This window comes from Trichechus manatus, unplaced genomic scaffold (assembly GCF_000243295.1).
Source record: "Trichechus manatus latirostris isolate Lorelei unplaced genomic scaffold, TriManLat1.0 scaffold00097, whole genome shotgun sequence".
In the NCBI taxonomy this organism is placed as follows: domain Eukaryota; kingdom Metazoa; phylum Chordata; class Mammalia; order Sirenia; family Trichechidae; genus Trichechus; species Trichechus manatus.
This window is the reverse complement of record NW_004444033.1, coordinates 10208282-10228700: the sequence shown is the minus strand read 5'-3', so window position 1 is coordinate 10228700 and position 20419 is coordinate 10208282. Positions and strand designations below refer to the sequence as shown.

General features: G+C 49.1%; 1 protein-coding gene across 1 annotated transcript; it reads left to right on the top strand.

Moving 5' to 3' along the window:
• The first annotated feature begins 6873 nt into the window (after positions 1–6873).
• On the top strand, positions 6874–19738 carry FAM180A (family with sequence similarity 180 member A). Its single transcript, XM_004382714.2, has 3 exons — positions 6874–6957; positions 16761–16861; positions 19394–19738. The coding sequence occupies exons 1-3, from the start codon at positions 6882–6884 to the stop codon at positions 19736–19738; spliced, it is 522 nt and encodes a 173-aa protein (XP_004382771.1). The 5' UTR covers positions 6874–6881.
• The last annotated feature ends 681 nt before the right edge of the window (positions 19739–20419 follow it).

Sequence of the window (20419 nt, the reverse complement as noted above, 5' to 3'; positions counted from 1 at the left end):
AGAAGGACATCATGCTTGGTAAAGTAGAGGGTCAGCAAAAAAGAGGAAGACCCTCAACAAGATGGATTGACACAGTGGCTGCAACAATGGGCTCAGGCATAGCGATGACTGTGAGGATGGCACAGGACCAGGCAGTAGTTTCGTTCTGTTGTACATAGGGTCACTATGAGTCAGAACCAACTCAACAGCAGCTAATGTAACAACATAATTTTGGGGGAGACAAGTCTATCACAGGTACCAGCCAAACACCTACTGAAGTCCTTCCTCCTCACACCTAAGACGGGACAAAACATCCCATGGGCAGAGCACTGGGGGGACACCAGTTTCATCCCATTCCCACTCTGTCTCTTTTCACCGCTCCTGGCTCGGCCTTGATCTCTCTTCTGCTCCACGTCTCTTCTCTTCTGTTCTCCTTGTTAGTCTCTCCTCTCTACGGATCTCAGCTCTTCATGGTTCACAAGAAAAGGGAAGAGGATGGCCAGCTGCAGATGATGCAACTACACAACCACTCAGATTCTTACATGCCTCCTGTAGGGACTGTTTCTCCCTCAATTACCTAGCATACACCCGACGAAGCCCTTATCTGACCCAGCGGACTACACGTGCCTCTGTTTTCCCCAGCTCCTTATAATCCAGACAAGAACCTCCTACATCCCACTCACTTTGCTTTTCAAGGTCAGGAGTGGAGCTGTGCCCTGTGATTCCAAAGAGTGGGTGGAGGTCCCCAAATCCACGTCTCTCTCCTCCTCACCACAGGCACGGCTGGAGCTAGTCTGGTACTTGACTCCTCACTCCTTTCCCTAAACAGTTCTCACCCCTTCCTTAAAATGACAACACTGTATATAATCCACCCCTGACATCCTGACAGCCTCTTCCCACCCCAACCAGCCCCATCCCAGCCCCTGGCCACAGGAGCTCTGTTGACGCCATCCATGGAGCTCCACCCTCCATCCACCTCTTGTTCTTTCAAGAAACAAATTCTTTCCCCAGCACTTCTAAATTAAGAGGAAAAGAAAAAGGTAGGGGGTGGGGTTTCTTCCACCTCGATAGTTAATGAAAACAACCGCGCTGTCGGTTAATTGACCCAAAATCTGATTCAGAAGTGAACCAGTACTGGACTGGATTTTAATTTTAAGGACAAACCTAAAAGAGCTTCTGAGGAATTTTGTAAAAATTCACCAGAAGTGGCCAGGAGGTGAAATTGCTAAACTGTGGTTATTGGCACTAAGGATCGAAATGGCAGGAAATTCCCGGCATAACTAGCCTCTCCTCCTGAAGCCTGCTGGGACAACAAGCCTCTGGCTCCTCCCTGGCTATTCTCCTGGGTCCCCAGCCCAGACACACCCTGACTCTGAGCTCAGCTGACCAGCCACTTACTGTAAATTACAGCTTCACATCCATCCATCATCAACTCCATTCTAGCTGGGCATTCAGAGGAGAAGATGGGATTAAATTTGCAGAGACACCAACCACTTACTCCATAAAGGCTCCATGATGTCTTCTCCTTCCATGGAATCCAGCCAAAGAGTGGCTAATATGCCCACCCAGAGAGATTTCCATTTGGGGAAATTCCTTCTGAAATCCCCACCGTCACCTGCCTTCCTCGCCAAACCCTATTCCCTCTCCACCTTGCCACACATAAACCAAACCAGTTGCTGTGGAGTCAATTCCTATTCATGCAACCCCATGTGTGTCAGAGTAGAACTGTGCTCCACAGGGTTTTCAATGATTTTTCAGGAGTAGATCTCCAGGCCTTTCTTCCGAGGCACCTCCGGGTGGACTTCAACCACCAACCTTTTGGTTAGCAGTTGAGCGCATTAACTGTTTGCACCACCCAGGGACTCCACCCCAATAGATAGATCTGCCTAACCCTCAATGTCAGGGGAGAAGGGTAAATACGTGTGGTAGAGTTTATTACTGTTCACCAAATATTCCATTTTTCCACCCATTCCTTTCCTGCTGAACTCAGGTGTTGCCCCGGGACTTCCTTTAGCCAATGAAATGTGGGAGGAACAGAAATGTGAGACCCGCGTCACATCTGAGCAGCAATTCCAAGAGCCAGCACTTGGTTTGCCAAGACTCTTTCCCTCTGCCACGATGACCAGTAACGTTTCATATAGAAGCAGCTAGCCTAGCCTGGTTCAGTGGTAAAATTCTCGCCTTCCATGTGGGAGACCCAGGTTCAATTCCAGGCCAATGCACCTCATGTTCAGCCACCATCCGTCTGTCAGTGGAGGCTTGTGTGTTGCTGTGATGCTAAACAGGCTTCAATGGAGCTTCCAGTCTAAGGCAGACTAGGAAGAAAGGCCTGGCAATCTACTTCCAGAAATTAGCCCGTGAGAACCTATGGATCACAATGGTCTGATCCACAACCGATCATGCAGATAGTGCAGGACCAGCTGGCATTTTGTTCCGTTGGGCATGGGATCACCATGGGTCAGGGGCTGACTCAATGGCAGTGAACAACCCCCACCAATAATAAAATAAAGCCCTAGAAGCAAAGGGTTGTAAGTGGTTATTTTTAAACTGAGACATACAAAATTCCCAGACTGGTCAGGTCAACCCAAAACGCCATCTCTTCATCTCTCTGGCCTGTACCTGATCAGGTACCTACCTTTGGAACGGAGGTTATACACTGTCTTCAAGTCCACACGAAGCCATGTGGCCAAGCTGATTGCATTTCAGATATTTTAGTAACACGTAAACACAGTTTCAGAGGCCTCACCAAAGCCGTCTGGTTTTGACAGCATTTCCATGCAAAGGGAGCCCTGCCCCATTTTATTAAATTGGCCCGTGATGCAAGGGCTGACCGCTACTCTCCAGAATGACTGCACTGGCTAGCAGGGCTCGCTGCAGCCACAGGGTGTCCACACCACACATAGACACAAGAGCTGAATTACTGGATGCTGCTTTTACCGGGCAGAGGACGCCCTGTTCAGAGAGGACCCTCCGCGGTGGGGGACGTCCTGGCCAGCCTGGCCCTAGCGTGCACTTCCCCCCAAGTCACTTGTGCTGGCAGCCCCGGAGCACTGGGTGACTTTTCTGCCATGAGGCTGGCACTTCATAATTACAGATGTGCTTCTGTTGTCATTGCAGATTACCTCTCAATGGCCCTAAAATAGACACCAGCCTAAAGGTGTTGGCTGCGCAGACAAAGAGGGAGGCTTCTCGAGTCGGGGAACCTGGTAAGGAGCCAGGAGGCGGGCTTGAGACTACACACAAAGGTCCCAACTGTTACAAAGTGATGGGGCGATGACTCCTTCCTCCCTCCTCTTGATGGCCATAGAGCAGTGCCACAACAGGATCTGCTTCCGGACTAGAAACAACCGCGTTAACTTGGAGCTCTGTCTCCATCACACACTCACTCCCTCATTCACCCATTCAACATGTAACTTACCTACGGGACCACCTACCCCTCCTCGCCCTCCGTATCACAATCCTCCTTGGCCACTGGCTCTCATCTGGGATGCTGACTCCTATGGACCACGTCACCAGGCTCCTGTGCCCTCTGGCTGCCAGACAGTTGGGCTAATGGGAGGCAAAGAAGAAGATAAGAAAGTGGGAGAGGAGAAAGGTCAGGGTATTCATGCCTCTGCCCCCTCCCTGCTGGGTCACAGCTGGCAATAGTTACATCCTTCTACCTGGGCCTCGGAGTCCCTGGGAGGTGCAAAGAGTTAATGTGCTCAGCTAGAAGTCCCTCGGAAGAAAGGCAATCTACTTCCGAAAGATCAGCCATTGAAAACCCTATGGAGTCTGGATTTTCTGGGGCCATGGAGGCTGGATGCCCTGAGATCATCTTTAAACCTTAAGCCAAAAATATCCTCTGAAGTCTTCTTAAAACCAAACAATACTTTAGTTTAACTAGTAAAGAATGTCTGCCTTGAGCATTGTGCTCTTTTAAGAACTATCTATATGGGCTCAAATTGACAACAGCAGCTCGACAGTTTAGACAGGAAACTTTGGGGACAGTGAGTGAGTTTATGTTAACAGCGGAGGAATAATTCAGAAAGGGAGGGTGAGAGTGGTTGCACATCTCGAAGAATGTAATCAATGCCACTGAATTGTACATGATGTAGGAATTATTCAATTGCTGTATGTTTTGCTGTGTATATTTTCAACAATAACAAAAAATAAAATACGTTATTAAAAAGAAAACCATATGCAGCACAGTTCTACTCTGACACACGTGGGGTCACCTTGAGTCAGAGTTGACTCGACGGTCTCTGGTGGGGGTGCTATCAAACCAACCATTGAGAGCTTGGAATCGGAGCCCTGGTGGTGCAGTGGTTAAGAGCTTGGCCGCTAACCAAAAGGTCAGCAGTTGGAATCCACTAGCTGCTCCTTGGAAACTCTATGGGGCCATTCTACAGCATCCTATAAGGTCGCTATGAATCTGAATCGATTCGACAGCAACAGGTTTGTTTGTTTTTTTAAGGCAGGCTAGGGCCGTTGTCTTACATGGCGGCTATGGAACCACACAGACCTGGGTTAAAATCCCGGTTCCGTCGCTTCCTGCTGGGTGACCTTGAGCAAATCGCTTAACCCTCCTGAGCCTATTTCTTCATGTGTACACTAATAATAGCAACTATGTACTGAATGCTTAATATGGGCTAAGTATTGTTCTCAGCACTATGTACATACTGATGTATTTATTCCTCACAACCCTATGAAGAAGAAACCATTGTTATGCCCATTTTATGGATGAGGAAAACTGAGGCACAGAGTGATTAGGAAACTCAGCCAAGATCATACAGCTAGGAGATGGTAGAGTTAGGATTCAAAGACCGGTAGTCTGGCGCCAGAACCTGCCCTCTTATCTTCTAGCCCTGCACTGTCCAGGACACAACCACCAGTCAGTCACCTGCGGCTATTGAGCCCTTGAGATAGGGTTAGTCTGAACTGAAATGTGCTGTAAGTGTAAAATACACACTGAATTTCAAAGACTTGGTATTTTCTTAAAAAGAATATAAACTGTCTTGCTAATAATTGTGATATTGATTACAAGTAGAAATGACACGGTTTGGCATATGTTGGGTTAAATAAAACATGTTATTACAATCGATTTCACCTGTTTCTTTTTACTTTTTTAATGCGACTACTGGAAGTTTTTAAATTACATTTGTGGCTTGCTTTGCATTTCTACGGGAGACTGCTGATCAGTACTGGCCTCACAGCTTAGTGCGAGCATTCAGTCAGTTCATGCAAGGAGCTGCCAGGGACAAATGTAACACCAACGGTGATTATTAGGAGTCCCTCAGTGGCATAAACAGTTAAGCGTTTGGCTGCTAACCAGATATTTGGCAGTTCAAACCCACCCAGAGGATACCTCGGAAGAAAAGCCTGGCAATTTCTGAAAAATCAGCCATTGAAACCCCTGTGGAGCACAGTTTACTCCGTCACACGTGGGGTCTCCATGAGTTGGAATCGATCTGATGGCAACTGGTAGCTATTATTAATATTAGTGAGATCAGTGGCTTTCAAATTTTGTAGTTACGGGGTATTTTTTTTTTTCAAACAATTCTTATAACAAAGAAAAGAGGCGTTCTGATTAAACAGAGGAGACACTTGGGATTTCCTCTCCAGCGACCCATTCACTCTGGCACCGCCTCCACAGGTTGGAAACCCACAACGTTAGATATTCTTGAAATGTCCTTCAACTTTAGTATTGCTTGTTGTTGTTAGATGCCCCTGAGTCTACTCCGACTCATGGCGACCTTATGTATAACAGAAAGAAACATTGCCCGGTCCTGCGCCATCTTCCTGATCGTTGGTATGTTTGAGCCCATCATTGCGGCCACTGTGTGGCCCATCTCAGAGAAGACTTCCCTCACTTTCACTCACCTTTACCTTTAGCAGGCCTCACAGCGACCCTATAGGACCGGGCAGAGCTGCTCCGTAGGAGTTCCAAGGGGCAGCTGGGGGATTCAAACTGCCAATCTTTTGGTTAGCAGCCGAGCTCTTAACCACTGCGCCACCAGGGCTCCACCTTTAGGATTACATGTCTGTAACTCCAGAGAAGGTGAGGAAATGGTATTGGATAAAATCAAGATGTCTAGAGCAATATTTTTTTAAATGATCGTAGAAAACACTGTACTTGGGAGACACAATGTGGTTTGGCTCCAGGTGCAAGCAAAGGCCAGGAGGGGGAGGCACCATGAATGTTACCTACAACCCTCACTCATTACCCACACACGTGCACAGCCCCAGCACCTACGCACCACGTCACCCCCTCACTCCCCCCACCCCACCCCCAGCCTGCGAATCCTGAATCTGGAAGGCTCGTGGAGATGGCTGTGGGCACCGATATTCCAGGGTCAACAGTGACGTTCAGCCTGGGCCCTATAACGAATTTGCTGGCCTGAAGGCCACTCTGGGCTCCATGGGCGCCAGCATTTGCCGGGCAAGCCTCCTTACACCCCTCAGGCCGCGCCCCGGCCTGGGTGCGGTCCTTGTGGACAGCAGAGAGCAGCCAGCTCTTCCCGGGCTCTCTCTCTCCAACAAGTTCCGTGAGTCTGTTTGCTAAAGAAAAATTCCAGTGGGGGCATCCAACACATGAAACTCAAGCACAGAAATTCTATTTCTCCACCCCACTGCCAAGGAGATCACATGCCCCATGAGTCACTCCAGATGTGCTCAAAACAGAGGCTATCTGTGGAAGCCCAGTCCCAATCCCGGGAAGAGTTGGGTCCAGAGAGGTGGTGGCTCCGGTCCCACCCAGGGGCCAGCCTCAGCCTCCGCCCTTCAGAGGAGCGGGAGGCCCTTCATTAAAGGGAAGAGTGGTGAGGACTGTCTTCTCTCCGGGAGGAGCAGGGCGGGCATACCTGTGCCAGTGCGGGCCCACTGGGTTTGAGGGTCGGCTCCTGCTCTCCCGGGAGGAGAAGATGTCGTGGAAGACAGTGCTGCTTCTGCTGGTGTATTACAATGCTCAGGCGACCGTGCCCCACAGGTGGAGCAGAGGTGCGTTGGTCTTTATGTCTTTGTTGGCTTGATGCTTATTGTTTGTTCTTGACTAAAACCAAGGATTGGGGAGTAAGTGGCAGAAGGAAGTTAGAAGCCCTGTGCCCACTTTCACCTCGTCTCTGCCAACTGCTTCCTGCTTCTTGCTGTCTTCCCCCTGGGAATCGGTGATGGGAATGGCTCTAAAAAAGGTGAAAGCAGCTGAAAGGGCTGGGTCAAGGTCGAGAACCAGAGGGCATCGCTCTCTGGCAGGCCAGAACAAACTCATCTTGGCTCCATAAAATGTGGCCAGCGTCCCTGCATCCCCTGGGGCTGCTGCAGCTGGCTGGCCATCTGGAGAGCAGGTGCTGAAATGAGGGTGGTTGGGAGCTGGGGTGCAGAAGGCCTGCCACCTGGGATCCAGCACAGGAGGCAGCGGGTGAGGGCCACCCTGATGTGGTCTCGATGCTGCCTCCCGCCAGAAATGGATCATCTTTCCGGTTAGATGGAGCTGTCCCCAGGCAAGCAAAGCAAGGCGACCCCAGCATCAGGCGTGCCTGTCTGCTTGCCGGCCCGGCCTAGCCCCGGCAAGGCTTTTTGCGAATCACTGGCCTCCTTCCCCTGGAAGGGAAGTACTCAGAGCGGCAGTGGCATCTTTGTTCTGTGCCCTGTGGCCATCTCCCCTCGGTGGACGCTGGCACTCGAGGTAAACCACTTAGGGTTTATCACCGTTGGGAAATGAGGGGCAATCGTGACGACCACTGCTTGCCCGTCTGAATGCAAATCTTCCTGCCGCCTGATGTCACTGGAGGTCTGTCCCCCGGAAAGGCTGGAGGGAGGAAGAGCGGGCTTCTTGGAGTCAGAGCCAGAGGTGTTTGTAGAGATCTGAAAGAGGAGGAAGCGGGCCATTACCCGCGGACAAAGGACAGGGAAAGGAAGGAGCGGCCGGTATGGGAACAGAGCGGCGCAGAGCAGAGGGATCTAAAGTGGAAAAGCAGGAGCCAGTTGTCCTTATTTTGCTTTTTACTCCCTCGTGTTAGGCATCCTCTGAGCTGAGCTGTGAAGTGATTGCTGCCCAGAGGTAAATAGTTAATGCAGCATTTCCTTGAGGCCAGTGGTTCAGTGCTCGGCTGCTAACCAAAAGGTCTGAGATTCAAAACCACTAGCTGCTCCTCCTCGGGAGAAAGCTGTGGCAGGCTGCTTCCATAAAGATTTATAGCTCTGGAAACCCCATTGGGCAGTTCTGCTCGGTCCTATAGGGTCGCCGTGAGTTGGAACCGGCTCGACGGCAGCGGGTTGGACTTTGTGTTTTGTTTTATTTTGTCCTTCTTTGAGGGGAACAATATTACACACATCCCTCACTGCTTACGACGTGCACAAACCTTGGTGCAGCCCTTGAAAGCAGAGAGCCAAGAGGCCTTGGAGTTGTGTTCTGCCACTCACCCCGTGTGACACTGGGGTACAGTTCACTTGCCCAGTAAGAAGGGGCGATGATATCCATTCTTCCTGAGGCACAGGATCTTAGAACACCAGATGAGAAGTTCTGGCTTGTAATAACCCAAAAATACCAAACCCACTGTCTCTATGGAAGCACACTGCCACATCTTTCTCCCACAGAGCTGCTGGTGGTTTTGAACCACCAACCTTCTGGTTAGCAGTCAAGCACTTTAACCACTGTGCCACCAGGGCTCCTCCTTGGCTTATAAACTTGGTAGCAATATCATGAGCTACCCTGCAAGGGTCTCATATGATTTAAGTTCTGCCTCTCGTCAGCTGTGTAATAACTGGCAAGTCTCTTAACCTCTCTGAGCTTTAGCTCACTAACAGGAAATAGTAACAATAACCAGACTTAACCTCACTGGGTTGTTGTGAGGGTCATATGCAAATAAAAATGCTTTGTAAAGGATAAAGTACTATATAAACGTCGGTGGTGCAAAGGGCTAAGTGCTTGACTACTAACCCAAAGACCGGTGGTTCAAACTCACCCAGAGGTCCTTGGAAGAACGGCCTGGTGATCTACTTCCAAAAGGTCATAGCCATGAAGACCCTACAGAGCACAGTTCTACTCTGAAACACATAGGGTTGCCATGAGTAGGAATCAATTGGACAGCAACTGGTTGGTTGGTATTACCTGTTACCAGCTGTCGTGAATCGATTCTGGTTCACTGCGATCTCATGGGTGTCAGAGTAGAACTGCACTCCATAGAATTTTCAATGGTTGATTTTTCAGAAGTAGATCACCAGACCTTTCTTCCAAGATGCCTTTGGGTAGCAGTCAAGTGTGTTAACAGTTGGCACCCCTCAAGGACTACATGTTAACTATTACCTACCATTAAAAAAAAAAAGACAAAAATTTTTCAGGAAAGAAAGTTGAAGGTTTTCAACAGGGTTCTATAGCAGCATCCTGGGACGAATTGCTGTGGCCCACCTCCTCGTCACTGGGGAAGGTCGGCCCCCAGGACAGTCACAGCATGCATGGAGACCTGGAGCAGAGCCATGGCGGGGCAGCTGATGTTGGTGCCAGATGGTGGGTCAGTCAGGGCTCGGAGTCAACAAGCCACACAGGTCCCTCCACCCATCGTCAAAAGTCATCCACGCAGTTGCTTCTTCATTTGTAACATTTTTTTCTAATTCTAAAAGGAATACACTGTTCTTGCCATTTGTTTAAGATGGAATAGAAGACACAGCCAAATGAATAACAGTTTCCCAAATTTATTGTTCCTTTCACCTGCATTCTTGTGTCAGCCCCAACCCCCAACCTGCTCCACCCTTCATCCGAGGCAAGAATTCCCGGTGGAGACATTCTGAGGGCAGCCTCTCTCCAAGCTCCTCCTCCTCCACCCACTCCCCACCCCCTCACTGCCGCCTCCACCACCGCCCCTCCCCCATGCTCCCGCAGGTAGAGATGTAGCAATAACCCCAAAGGGAATTCACCTGCCCTCAGGACATCCCTTCTCTGCTGTCCTCCCAGCCTGCCCCTAAGAAGTGCTTCTAGGATTCCGCCCTGGGGAGGTAGCTGTCCGCACCAGGAGAGCCGGGCCAGCCCCACAGCCTGATGGAGACCAAATGACTCACCTGTGGTTAGCGCGGCCAGCCCAGGACCGCCAGATGGCCACACACACACTCACACTCACACACACTCACACACAGAGAAGACACATCACACATCATACACACACACTCACACACAGACGTGCAGACACACGTACACAGACACACACACACAGAGACACACAGACGCACTCTCACAGAGACACGCAGACACAGACACACACACCCAGACACACACACTCATACACATACTCACACTTACACTGTCACACACACTCACACACACGCTCACACACACTGTCACACACACAGCCCAAACCTGGCACCGCCAGGTCCTGGAGAACACCACTTGGGGGCGGAGGGAGAAGGGTAACTAGGCAGACTTTTAAATATATATATACTTATTAATCTACATTAATAATATCAGTACCTATGTTTATTAAATGCATATGAAAGATCCCTTTTTAAAGTAGCTCAGGAAGGAGAAGGACAGCGTGTGTGTCATTTCAGACGCCCGTTCCAGTGCTGTGAGCGCATTCGGTCGGGAACGTCCCGGGAGGGAAGGACACAGTCGAGGTCTGTACAGACCGAGCGGCCAGCTAGCTGACCCAGCATTACCGGGAGCAGGGCCCTCATTCACCCGCAGTACCTGCTCAAGGCAGGCCACATCTGACCAGGGCCCAACGTCACCCAGCTAGAAGGGCCCAGCCGGCCTTGACCTCAGGCCCTCTGACGTCAGTCAGGGTCTCGCTGATCGTTCATCCCCTCTTCACTCTTTCTTCATCCTCTCTAGGGCGTTCCCCACCTCCCAGCCCCACAAGATCCCTCACTGTGTGGCGGGTGTCAGCCCAAAAGGAGCTGACAGGCAGCAGCCCTTCCAGAAGCTTCCCATTGCTCTGCACACCCCCAGAGGACCCACACGCGGCCAAGCCCCCAGCTCGCTCAGAATAGCACTGTGGGTTCAGGGGCTGGCCCAGGAGCAGATCTGTAAATGACATCAGTAGGATCTGGCAAAAGACCTTTTATAAACAAGAGCTTTTCCTTTCCACACTCACTCTCATTTCTATGGGGTTGTTTCGATGGATTCATTAAAAACACAGCTGTAAAATTTGACATGGTCTGCCCCTTACCGCCTTCCCAACAAGTGTCGGGTACGCGTGGTCGGCGTGGCTCAGTGGAAACCACGGTCAGTCGGAGAGCTCTTCTGTCAGACTGAACATACTGGGGGATTCTTACCCCAGAATATGAAAAGTTGAAGAGAAGTTCGTGCTGCAAGCAAAAACAGGCTCCTCCGTCTGGGGCGTGTTCTGCTGTATGTCTAGGCGAGAAGGCTTGGAGGGACTCGGGCTTAGGAAAGACAGGCGGCCGCCTATACTGAGAGAAACTCAAAGTAGTCTCTCCCAGGCTGGAACAGGGCCTCTCAGAGATAAAGGGAGGGTGGAGGCGAGAGTCAACATCTGCTTTCTGATAATTAGCCAAAAACAGGAACTGCAAATAAGTTCTAGAGTCACCCTGTTAGAATGAGGCTTTCATAAAGTACTGTTTGAAAAAGAGCGGCGTTTAGGGGCAAGTGTTGTTGTCATTAGCTGTTGTAGAGTCAACCGCGACTCATGGCAACCCCAGGCACAATGGGGTCAGACTCTGGTGAGCCATAGAGTTTTTTCATTGGCTGGTTTCTGGACGTCGATCACTAGGCCTTTCTTCCTAGTCTATCTTAGTCCGGAAGCTCCACTGAAACCTGTTCAGCATCATAGTAACACACAAGTCTTCACTGACAGATGGCGGCTGTGTATGGGGTGCATTGTCTGGGAATCGAACCCAGGTCTCTTGCATGGAAGGGGGAAATACTACCACGGAACCACCACTACCCCCATCTGACATTGACTTAAAAAAACCAGTTGCCATTGAGTCAGTTTTGACTCATGGTGATCCCATGTGTGCAGAGTAGAACTGCTCCATAGGGTTTTCAAGGCTATGAACTTTTGGAATCAGATTGCCAGGCCTTTCTTCCAAGGCACCTCTGGGTGGGCTCGAACTACCAACCAGTCAATTAGCAGCCGAGGACCTGTTTGAATATTCACTACACATTGCTTCTTTCCTGCCCACCCCCTCGGGCACCCCCATGGAGATGAGTTAATCCTTTCTAGGCTTCCTCTCAATCACAGGGAGCCAGATGAGGTGGCTGCTGAGCCACTGAGATGGCCGACCTAGAGCTGCTGCATGTCAGCTGCTGAAGGGGGATAAAAGCCCCCCTGCCCGGGGCACACGTCAAAGCAGTTACACACACGGGAGGTGCAGGGCCCCAGAAGGCAGTGGAATGGTGGGGGGCAGGGGAAGAGGACAGGGCTCCATCTCTAAAATTCCTGGGCTCTCCACACGTCCTTTCTGAAGAGATGATGGCCCCCCTAGTCTAGAGGCTGAAGCTATTTCTAACAATCTTCACTAAATTGTGTTATTATTTGAGATGGTATGATTAACAAGGGTTATTGGAAATGAAAAAGTTTCCATTACTAAGCCCACCTTTGATTCAGGAAGTTTCCTTCTCAGCTCTTTTGAGAACTAGGGATCCACCTGGGGTGTACATGTTAAAGGGATGTTGCTGTCCACAGGGAAATAATTGAATGGAGAAAGTCCAGGTCTAGGGCTCTGACACCCCCATTTAGCTGTAGGGGACTTCTTGGGAGGCAGCCTTCCAGGACTATGAATGCTGGGAACAGAAGGGTCCCTGCCCATGACAGGCCCCCCCCATCCCCTTTACCCTGGGGTGTTGTTATGGGTTGAATTGTATCCCAAAAAAGATATGTTGAACTCCTAACCCCTCGTACCTGTGAATGTGACCTTGTTTGGAAATAGGGTCTTTGACGAGGCTATCAGTTAGGTTAACATGAGGTCATACTGGAGTAGATGGGCCCTGATCCCATCTGAGTGGTGTCCTTATAAGAAAAGAAGGCAGGACACAGAGACACAGAGGGAAGACGAGGCAGAGATTGGAGTGATGCAGTTACAAGTCAAGGAACACCAAGGATGGCCAGCAACCACCAGAAGCTAAGAGGCAAGGAAGGATCTTCCCCTAGAGCCTTCAGGGAGAGCACGGCCCTGCCAACGCGTTGTTTTCAAACCTCTGGCCTTCAGAACTGAGAGACAATAAACTTTTGTTGTTTTAAGCCACCCAGTTGGTGGTACTTTGAGATGATGGCCCTAGGAAACAAAGACCGGTGTGAATTTGAAAAGGAAAAATATCTGTAATATCTCAATAGGAGGGAAGTTCTGGGGGAAGAATCAAAGTCCCTCTTAGATCCTATCCTGAGAGGAGGGTTTCATCAGCCCAAACCATAGTGGGAAGTAACGGAAGAGGGAACAGAAAGAAACAGGTCACACCTTGCCCCAGGGGGTTGGTCCTGGTTCATCTCCTGCTGAAGAGAAGGCAGAGGCAAAGGGCATGCTTTGTGCCTCTGCTCCTTACCACAAGAACATGATGCCCTTGATCTCTTCAGACAACCCTGGAAGACCTCATGTGACGGGAGTGACCGTTGAATTGCGTTATGGAAAAGGCACTGAGCACTTGGCTGTGGAGCAGGATAACTCAATGGTTACCAGCTCTGGCTGCCCATTGGAACCCCTGGAAAGCTTCTGTACCAATGCTCAGTTCTACCCCCAGAGATGCCCATAAGTTGGTCCAGGGTGTGACTTTGGGCATTTGGGTTTGTAAAGGTTCCCAGGTGATTTGAATGCGCAGTCAAGGTTGAGAACCAGCGGGCTATCATGAGAATGGCCACACAGCTGTGGATAGTTGCTTCGATCCAACCCCAGCTTCATCCTCCCTCCGTTAGGACAGTAGTTCTCAATGGAAAGGCTTTAAAATCTTAACGCTCCATTTGCACCCTCTCCCATTAAAAAAAAAAAAGGTGCCACTGAGTTGACTTGGACTCACGGAGACCCTACGTGTGTCAGAGCAGAATTGTGCTCCATGGGGTTTTGGTGGCTGTAACCATGGGGTTTTGGTGGCTGGGTGGATTCCAGATTTTTCCAGGAAGTGGGAAATTTGTACCAGTGAGTTTTCAGGAAATTTCCTTTAACCTGAAGACTTTTCATGTTAATCACTTTTGCTGAAAATCCTTCTAAAATGCTTTACATCATTTCCTGCCTTCCTTAACAGAGCACACCAAACATAAATGGACCTTTTCTTGGTGGCTCAAGGACATCATTATCACCAACTAGCACAGCTGTCATTTACGGTTTGCGCAACTCCAGGGGGCACCACTCCCCTTGTAGTCATCATGGATTTTTACAGCTGTTTCCACAGTCTTCTGGAGCTGCACCTTTTCCTATCAGCTGGCAGTTGGGTTGCCAACCATTTCTGCACCATGCCCTGATACACAGAGGGGTTGTTGAGGTGGATGCATGTATTTACTCCTAGCCTTACATGGCCCCAGAGAACTGCAATTTATGATTATTCCTTCTCCTTACAGTATTAGTCTGACCTCTCCTTCACTTGTCTTCAGTTAGTCCCCAATTCTTGCGAACACATACCTCTAGCAGTCCACCCATCTCCTTCAAGCTCCCATCCTAGATGCAACCACTGAAGAACACCGTTGTCAGGTCATTGACTTGGCATTAAATGCATTTCCAAATCAGCCCACGTTTAGGGGAAGCCCCGAGGTTGGCGCCACGCTCCTCCCCACAAGTCTTGTGTCAGGATTTCGTGACAGCTCTCTTCCTTTAGGTAGTTACTTATGTTCGGATTCCTGGCCGCTATACACGGGTGGCTGGAGTAGCCAAAGTCTGGTCCTTTGATTACAAGAGTTGTGAGTTTGATTCTGGAGATCACAGGACAAGATGAGTCCTGCATTAACCCAGGGATGGCCCTTCTTGTCACCTGTCCTGGAGAAATACTCAGAGGGGCAGAGCCAGTGCTGTGGGCTCAGAAGTCAACAGCAGGGTCTCAGTTTCCTAGTGCTGCTATAACAGAAACACAACAAGCGGGTGGCTTTAACAAACAGATATTTATTTTCTCACAGTTTAGGAGGCACTGGCTCTAGGAGAAGGCTTTCTCTCTCTGTTGGCTCTGGAGGAAGGTCCTTGTTCCTTGGTTCCTTGATGATCTATCTTCCTCCATCTCTGCTTGCTTGCTCAGTTGCTTGCTCATCTGTTTGCTTAATCTTGCTGCCTTATATCTCAAAAGGAAATTGACTTAAAACACACCCCACACTAATACTGCCTCATTAACATAACAAAGAAAATCCATCCCTAAATGGGATTATTGAGTTAGGATTTACAACATGTATTTTGGGGACACAATTCAATCCATAACACGCAGCATCATTTATAACTGCAAAAAGGCAACAACATCCCCCAACAGGGAACTGTTTACCTCAATGTGGGGAGAGTCACGACATGGAATAGCGTCATCGAAACAGACATCAATGATGAGATTGAACGGTGAGGGACAGATGCAAAGTGAAATGCCGGGTAGACAGTTCACAGAGTCATCCATGAACTTGGAAGAAAGAGTGTGTGCCCAGCACAAGACTGGGAGGAAATACATAAACTAACATTTTAAATGCGTTGTGAATGACTGAATATACATGAACACTTCTGTCATGGATTGAATTGTGTCCCCCAAAAATATCTGTCAATTTGGCTAGGCCATGATTCCCAGTAGTGTGTGATTGTCCACCATTTTGTCATCTAATGTGATTTTCCTATGTGTTGAAAATGCTACCTCTATGATGTTAATGAGGCAGGATTAGAGGCAGTTACGTTAATAAATCAAGACTCAATCTACAAGATTAGGTTGTGTCTTAAGACAATCTCTTTTGTGATATAAAAGAGAGAAGTGAGCAGAGAGACATGGGGACCTCATACCACCAAGAAACAAGAGCATGTCCATTGGACCCAGGATCCCTGTGCTGAGAAGCTCCTCGACCGGGGAAGATTGATGACAAGGACCTTCCCCCAGAGCCAACAGAGAAAGAAAGACTTCCCCTGGAGCTGGCACCCTGAATTTGGACTTTTACCTCCTAGACTGTGAGAGAATAAATTTGTCTTTGTTAAAGCCATCCACTTGTGGCATTTCTGTCATAGCAGCAGTAGATAACTAGACAACTTCATTCTGATAAAACAAAGTGCTAAAGTGTGCAGTACTATTAACCAAAAAAAAAAAAAAACCCAAACCCATTACTGTCGAGTTGATTCCGAGTACGACAGAGTAGAACTGCCCCATAGGGTTTCCAAGGAGCAGCTGGTGGATTCAAACTGAGGACCTTTTGGTTGGCAGCTGAGCTCTTAACCACTGTGCCACGAGGGTGGTTGTACTAGGGACCAGTATTATTAGGGAACTCACTTGTGGAGCTTTGGGCTTTTAGTTTGTTTGCCTGCTTCTGTTTTGTTTCATTTTGTTGTGCTTTGTTTTAATACAGACTCTCTAGGGGTGGGACCCAGGCATACATATTTTTTCAGAACTTCCTCAAATGATCTTGGTGAGCAGCCAGGGTTGAAACCACTGGCCTGAAACATTCACATCTGACATGCCTGGGAACTTTCTGGAACCTACCACAGAGTCTGTCACCTCTCTCTCCTTTATGTGCACCTCCATGTCAGAGTCAGTCACCTTCAAGACCTACTGGCTAACCTCAAGGTTAGCCTGGGGGAGAACGCAGTCTACGTGAAGAATTAGCCTGGAGAAGAAGGCAGTGTGCGCACAGAAGGCAGTGTGCGCACAGAAGGCAGTGTGCACACAGAAGCCCGCTGAGCTCACTCTTTGTCTCTTCCAGCTGTGCTCTTCCCTGCTGCCCACCGGCCGAAAAGGCCCTCATCCATCCTGCTGAACCCAGTCTTGCAGACTTCCCTGGAGGAAGTAGAACTGCTCTATGAGGTAGGCAAAAAAAAAAAACCCGTTGCGGTTGAGTCAACTCCAACTCACAGTGACCCTATAGGACAGAGTAGAACTGCCCCCATAGGGTTTCCAAGGCTGCAATCTTTACAGAAGCAATCTGCCACATCTTTCTCCCACGGAACCACTGGTGGGTTAGAATCACCGACCTTTCAGTTAGCAGCTAAGCACTTAACCACTGCACCACTAAGACTCCTTAGATAAGGTCTATACCAAAAAAACAAAACCCACTGCTGTCAAGTTGATCGGACTCATAATGACCCTGTAGGACAGAGTAGAACTGCCCCATAGGATTTCCAAGGCTGTAATCTTTACAGAAGGAGCCCTGATGGTGCAGTGGTTAAAGTGGTTGACCACTAGCTGAAAGGTCAGTGGTTTGAAACCACTAGCAGCTCCACAGGAGAAAGATGTGGCTGTCTCCTTCTGTAGAGACTTACAGCCTTGGAAACCATATGGGGTTGCTATGAGTCATGACTGACTTGACAGCAGTGGGTTAATCTTTACAGAAGCAGACTGCCACATTTTTCTCCCGAAGAGCCACTGGTGGGTTTGAACTGCCAAGCTTTCAGTTAATAGCCAAGCGCTTAATCACTGTGCCACCAGGGCTCCATGAGGTAGGCAGAGGGGGCCAAAAGGCACTGCATCATCTCTCTCACTTTTGGAGAAGAAGTGGCCTGAGTCCCTGAGAATTAGTAGTCTCCGCTATGGCAGGGCCTGGCCTAGACTCAGTTGAGGAGGTTGTCTAATCCTGCCCATGTTAAAGTAAGGTATTCCTCTTACCTCCTCTCCTTTCCTACACGCTGTAACAGGGAATAATGGCACTAGGAATCCAGTCAGGGCAGAATTAGAGATTTAAGTTTGGGCCATGGGTGTCACTATTGGCACCCAGCACCATGTGTGTGGCGATAATCCCAGGCAGGACTCCCCTGTCATGCAAGGCAATGCCAAGCTCATTGTCTGAGTGAAGCTGTGTGAGGGCAATGCCACTTCTGGCTACCCTGCTAGCCCTGCATTGTTTCTGAAAGCCTGGGCCACCCCGTAGGCTCTCCTCTCCTCCCACACCCCATCCCTGTGGCCCATCCTCCTCCAAACTGGGGAGTAAACTACCTGAAGCAGCCTGGTGCAGTGGTAAGAGCCCAAGCTCAGGAGCTGAGTTCTAGTCCTGGTTCCACCACCCACCAACTGCGTGTCCTTGCACAAGTCACCATTCTCCTCTGGGCCTGAGTCCCCTCCACTGTTAAATGAGGGGATTGGACAAGGAGCTCTGGAATTCCCCTGCAGCTTGGACATGTTCTGACTCCATGCGCTACAGCTGACCAGGTAAGAAAGAGACAGCCTGCTGTAGCCAAACAGGTAAGCCCAGGAGGGATTTCAAATCCTGCCTTGGGGAGCACACTGGAAATATGAAGCCTTTGCCAAGTCTTGAATGTGGGTGTCGTATGAGCTGATCTATGAGAAAGACAGCAGACAGAGTGTGGAAGATGGATTGGAGCAGGGGGAAGATGGAGGCAGGAAGACTTGTTAGAATTCTGAGTCATTCCATCTGAAAAGTGGTTACTGGTTCCAACTATGGACCTGGCACTGTGCAGGGGGTGAAACAGGGTATATGAAAGACCTGTCCCTACTCTTAGAGAACAAGTGAGAGAAGAGGACATATCTCTGTATCCCAATTAATTCCTGCACAATTCTCTGCATCCTTTGAATTCTCAGGAGCCCTGGCGGCACAGTAATTAAGAGTTTGGCTGCTAACCAAAAGGTCAGCAGTTTGAATCCACCAGCTGCTCCTTGGAAACCCTACAGGGTAATTCTATTCTGTTCTGTAGGATTGCTATGAGTCAGAATCAACTCGATGGCAATGGGTTTGGTTTTTTTGTTTTCTTTTTTTTTTTTAATTTCTCAGTTTATGCTTAATAATTATCCAAAATAGTCAGTTTATGCTTTAGAAGAACTTTGGTAGGTGAGAAGGGAAAAAGGAGGAAGGGATTGATCTTGGACACTAGAAATAATAATTGGTCACTTAAATAGTGGCTATGTACCAGCACCGTGTTAGATGTTGTCCACATTTACCTGATTTACCTCACACAATATCCAAGTGACATAGATGTTATTAAAAATTGCCATCAAGTAGATTCTGACTCATGGCGAGCCCATGTGTGCAGAGTAGAACTGCTCCATAGGGTTTTCAAGGCTATGACCTTTCAGAAGCAGATCACCAGGCTGTTTTCCAAGGCCCCTCTGGGTGGGTTCAAACTACCAGGCTTTCAGTTAGTAGCTGAGTGCTTAACCATTTGCATCACCCAGAGACTCATAGAAGTTGCTACTAATCATTTTAAAGAGGAGGAAATTGAGGCTCAGAGAAGTTAAGTAACCCATCCAAGGTTGCATAGTAAAGGGGGCAGTCAGCTGGAGCCCAGGTCTCCTTGGCTCCCGAAATGAATGTGTGCGCTAATGAATAAAACTTTATTCACAACAATGCCCAGCTCATGTCTTTCCACGTCCCGTATTTCTCGCCAGTTCCTCCTTGCTGAACTCGAGATCAGCCCAGACCTGGAGATCTCCATTAAGGACGAGGAGCTCTCCTCCTTGCGGAAGGCCTCTGACTTCCGCACCATCTGCAATGACGTGATCCCCAAAAGCATCCCAGATATCCGCCGGCTGAGCGCCAGCCTCTCCAGCTACCCTGGCATCCTCAAGAAGGAAGACTTTGAAAGGACAGCGCTGACCCTGGCCTACACAGCCTACCGCACGGCCCTGGCCCAAGGGCATCAGAAGGACGTCTGGGCCGAGGCCTTGCTTAGCCTATTCCAGGTCCTGAGGCACGACCTGATGCGGTCCTCGGGCCCCAAAGGGTCACTCTGAGAGACTGGCCCACACAGGGCCGCAGAGCAAGGACCAACACACACAGTAATCCAGAAGTCCTTTATCCTCTACTCCATTATGGAGACCGGCAGCAGATAAAATCCTGCTACCCCTTGTAGCTTCCTGAAAAACTAATCTGAGTCATGCCCTAAGGTGGTCTGGGCTGGAAGACAGGGTTCTTCCAGATACCTCCAGAGGAGGAAGGGTTTCTCTAATCCCACGCAGAAATCTAAGATCTGCTTCAACGTTGAGCAATTGTCACAATACCCAAAAGTGAGAAGAGATTTAAGGAAGGCTGGGGAGATGGGGGACAGATTTGTTTCTTCCTAAGGGACCAAAGTGCAGGTTTGAAAAGCCATCTTTTCCAAAGTTTCTGTTAGCAGGATTAAAGAAATGAGAGCTATACTCAAATAAACACAACATTAGCCAAGGATATATTTCTCAACTTCTCCAAAAGCCATCATGAAGATTCAATTAGAAAATCACTAATTGTATGACCTGTATGTCTTGGCTCTTCTTTCTGGAAGGCTGGTCTAACACAGAGGGGCAACGTGAAGGGGCCTGTAGAAATGCTACCAGTCCAAATGGTTACTCTCATCTTTGAACAGAGAAGCTGAGCTACTGCGGAGAGGGTCACCCTAATGGGAGAGATGGCACCAACACCCATGCCTGTCTGTCCTT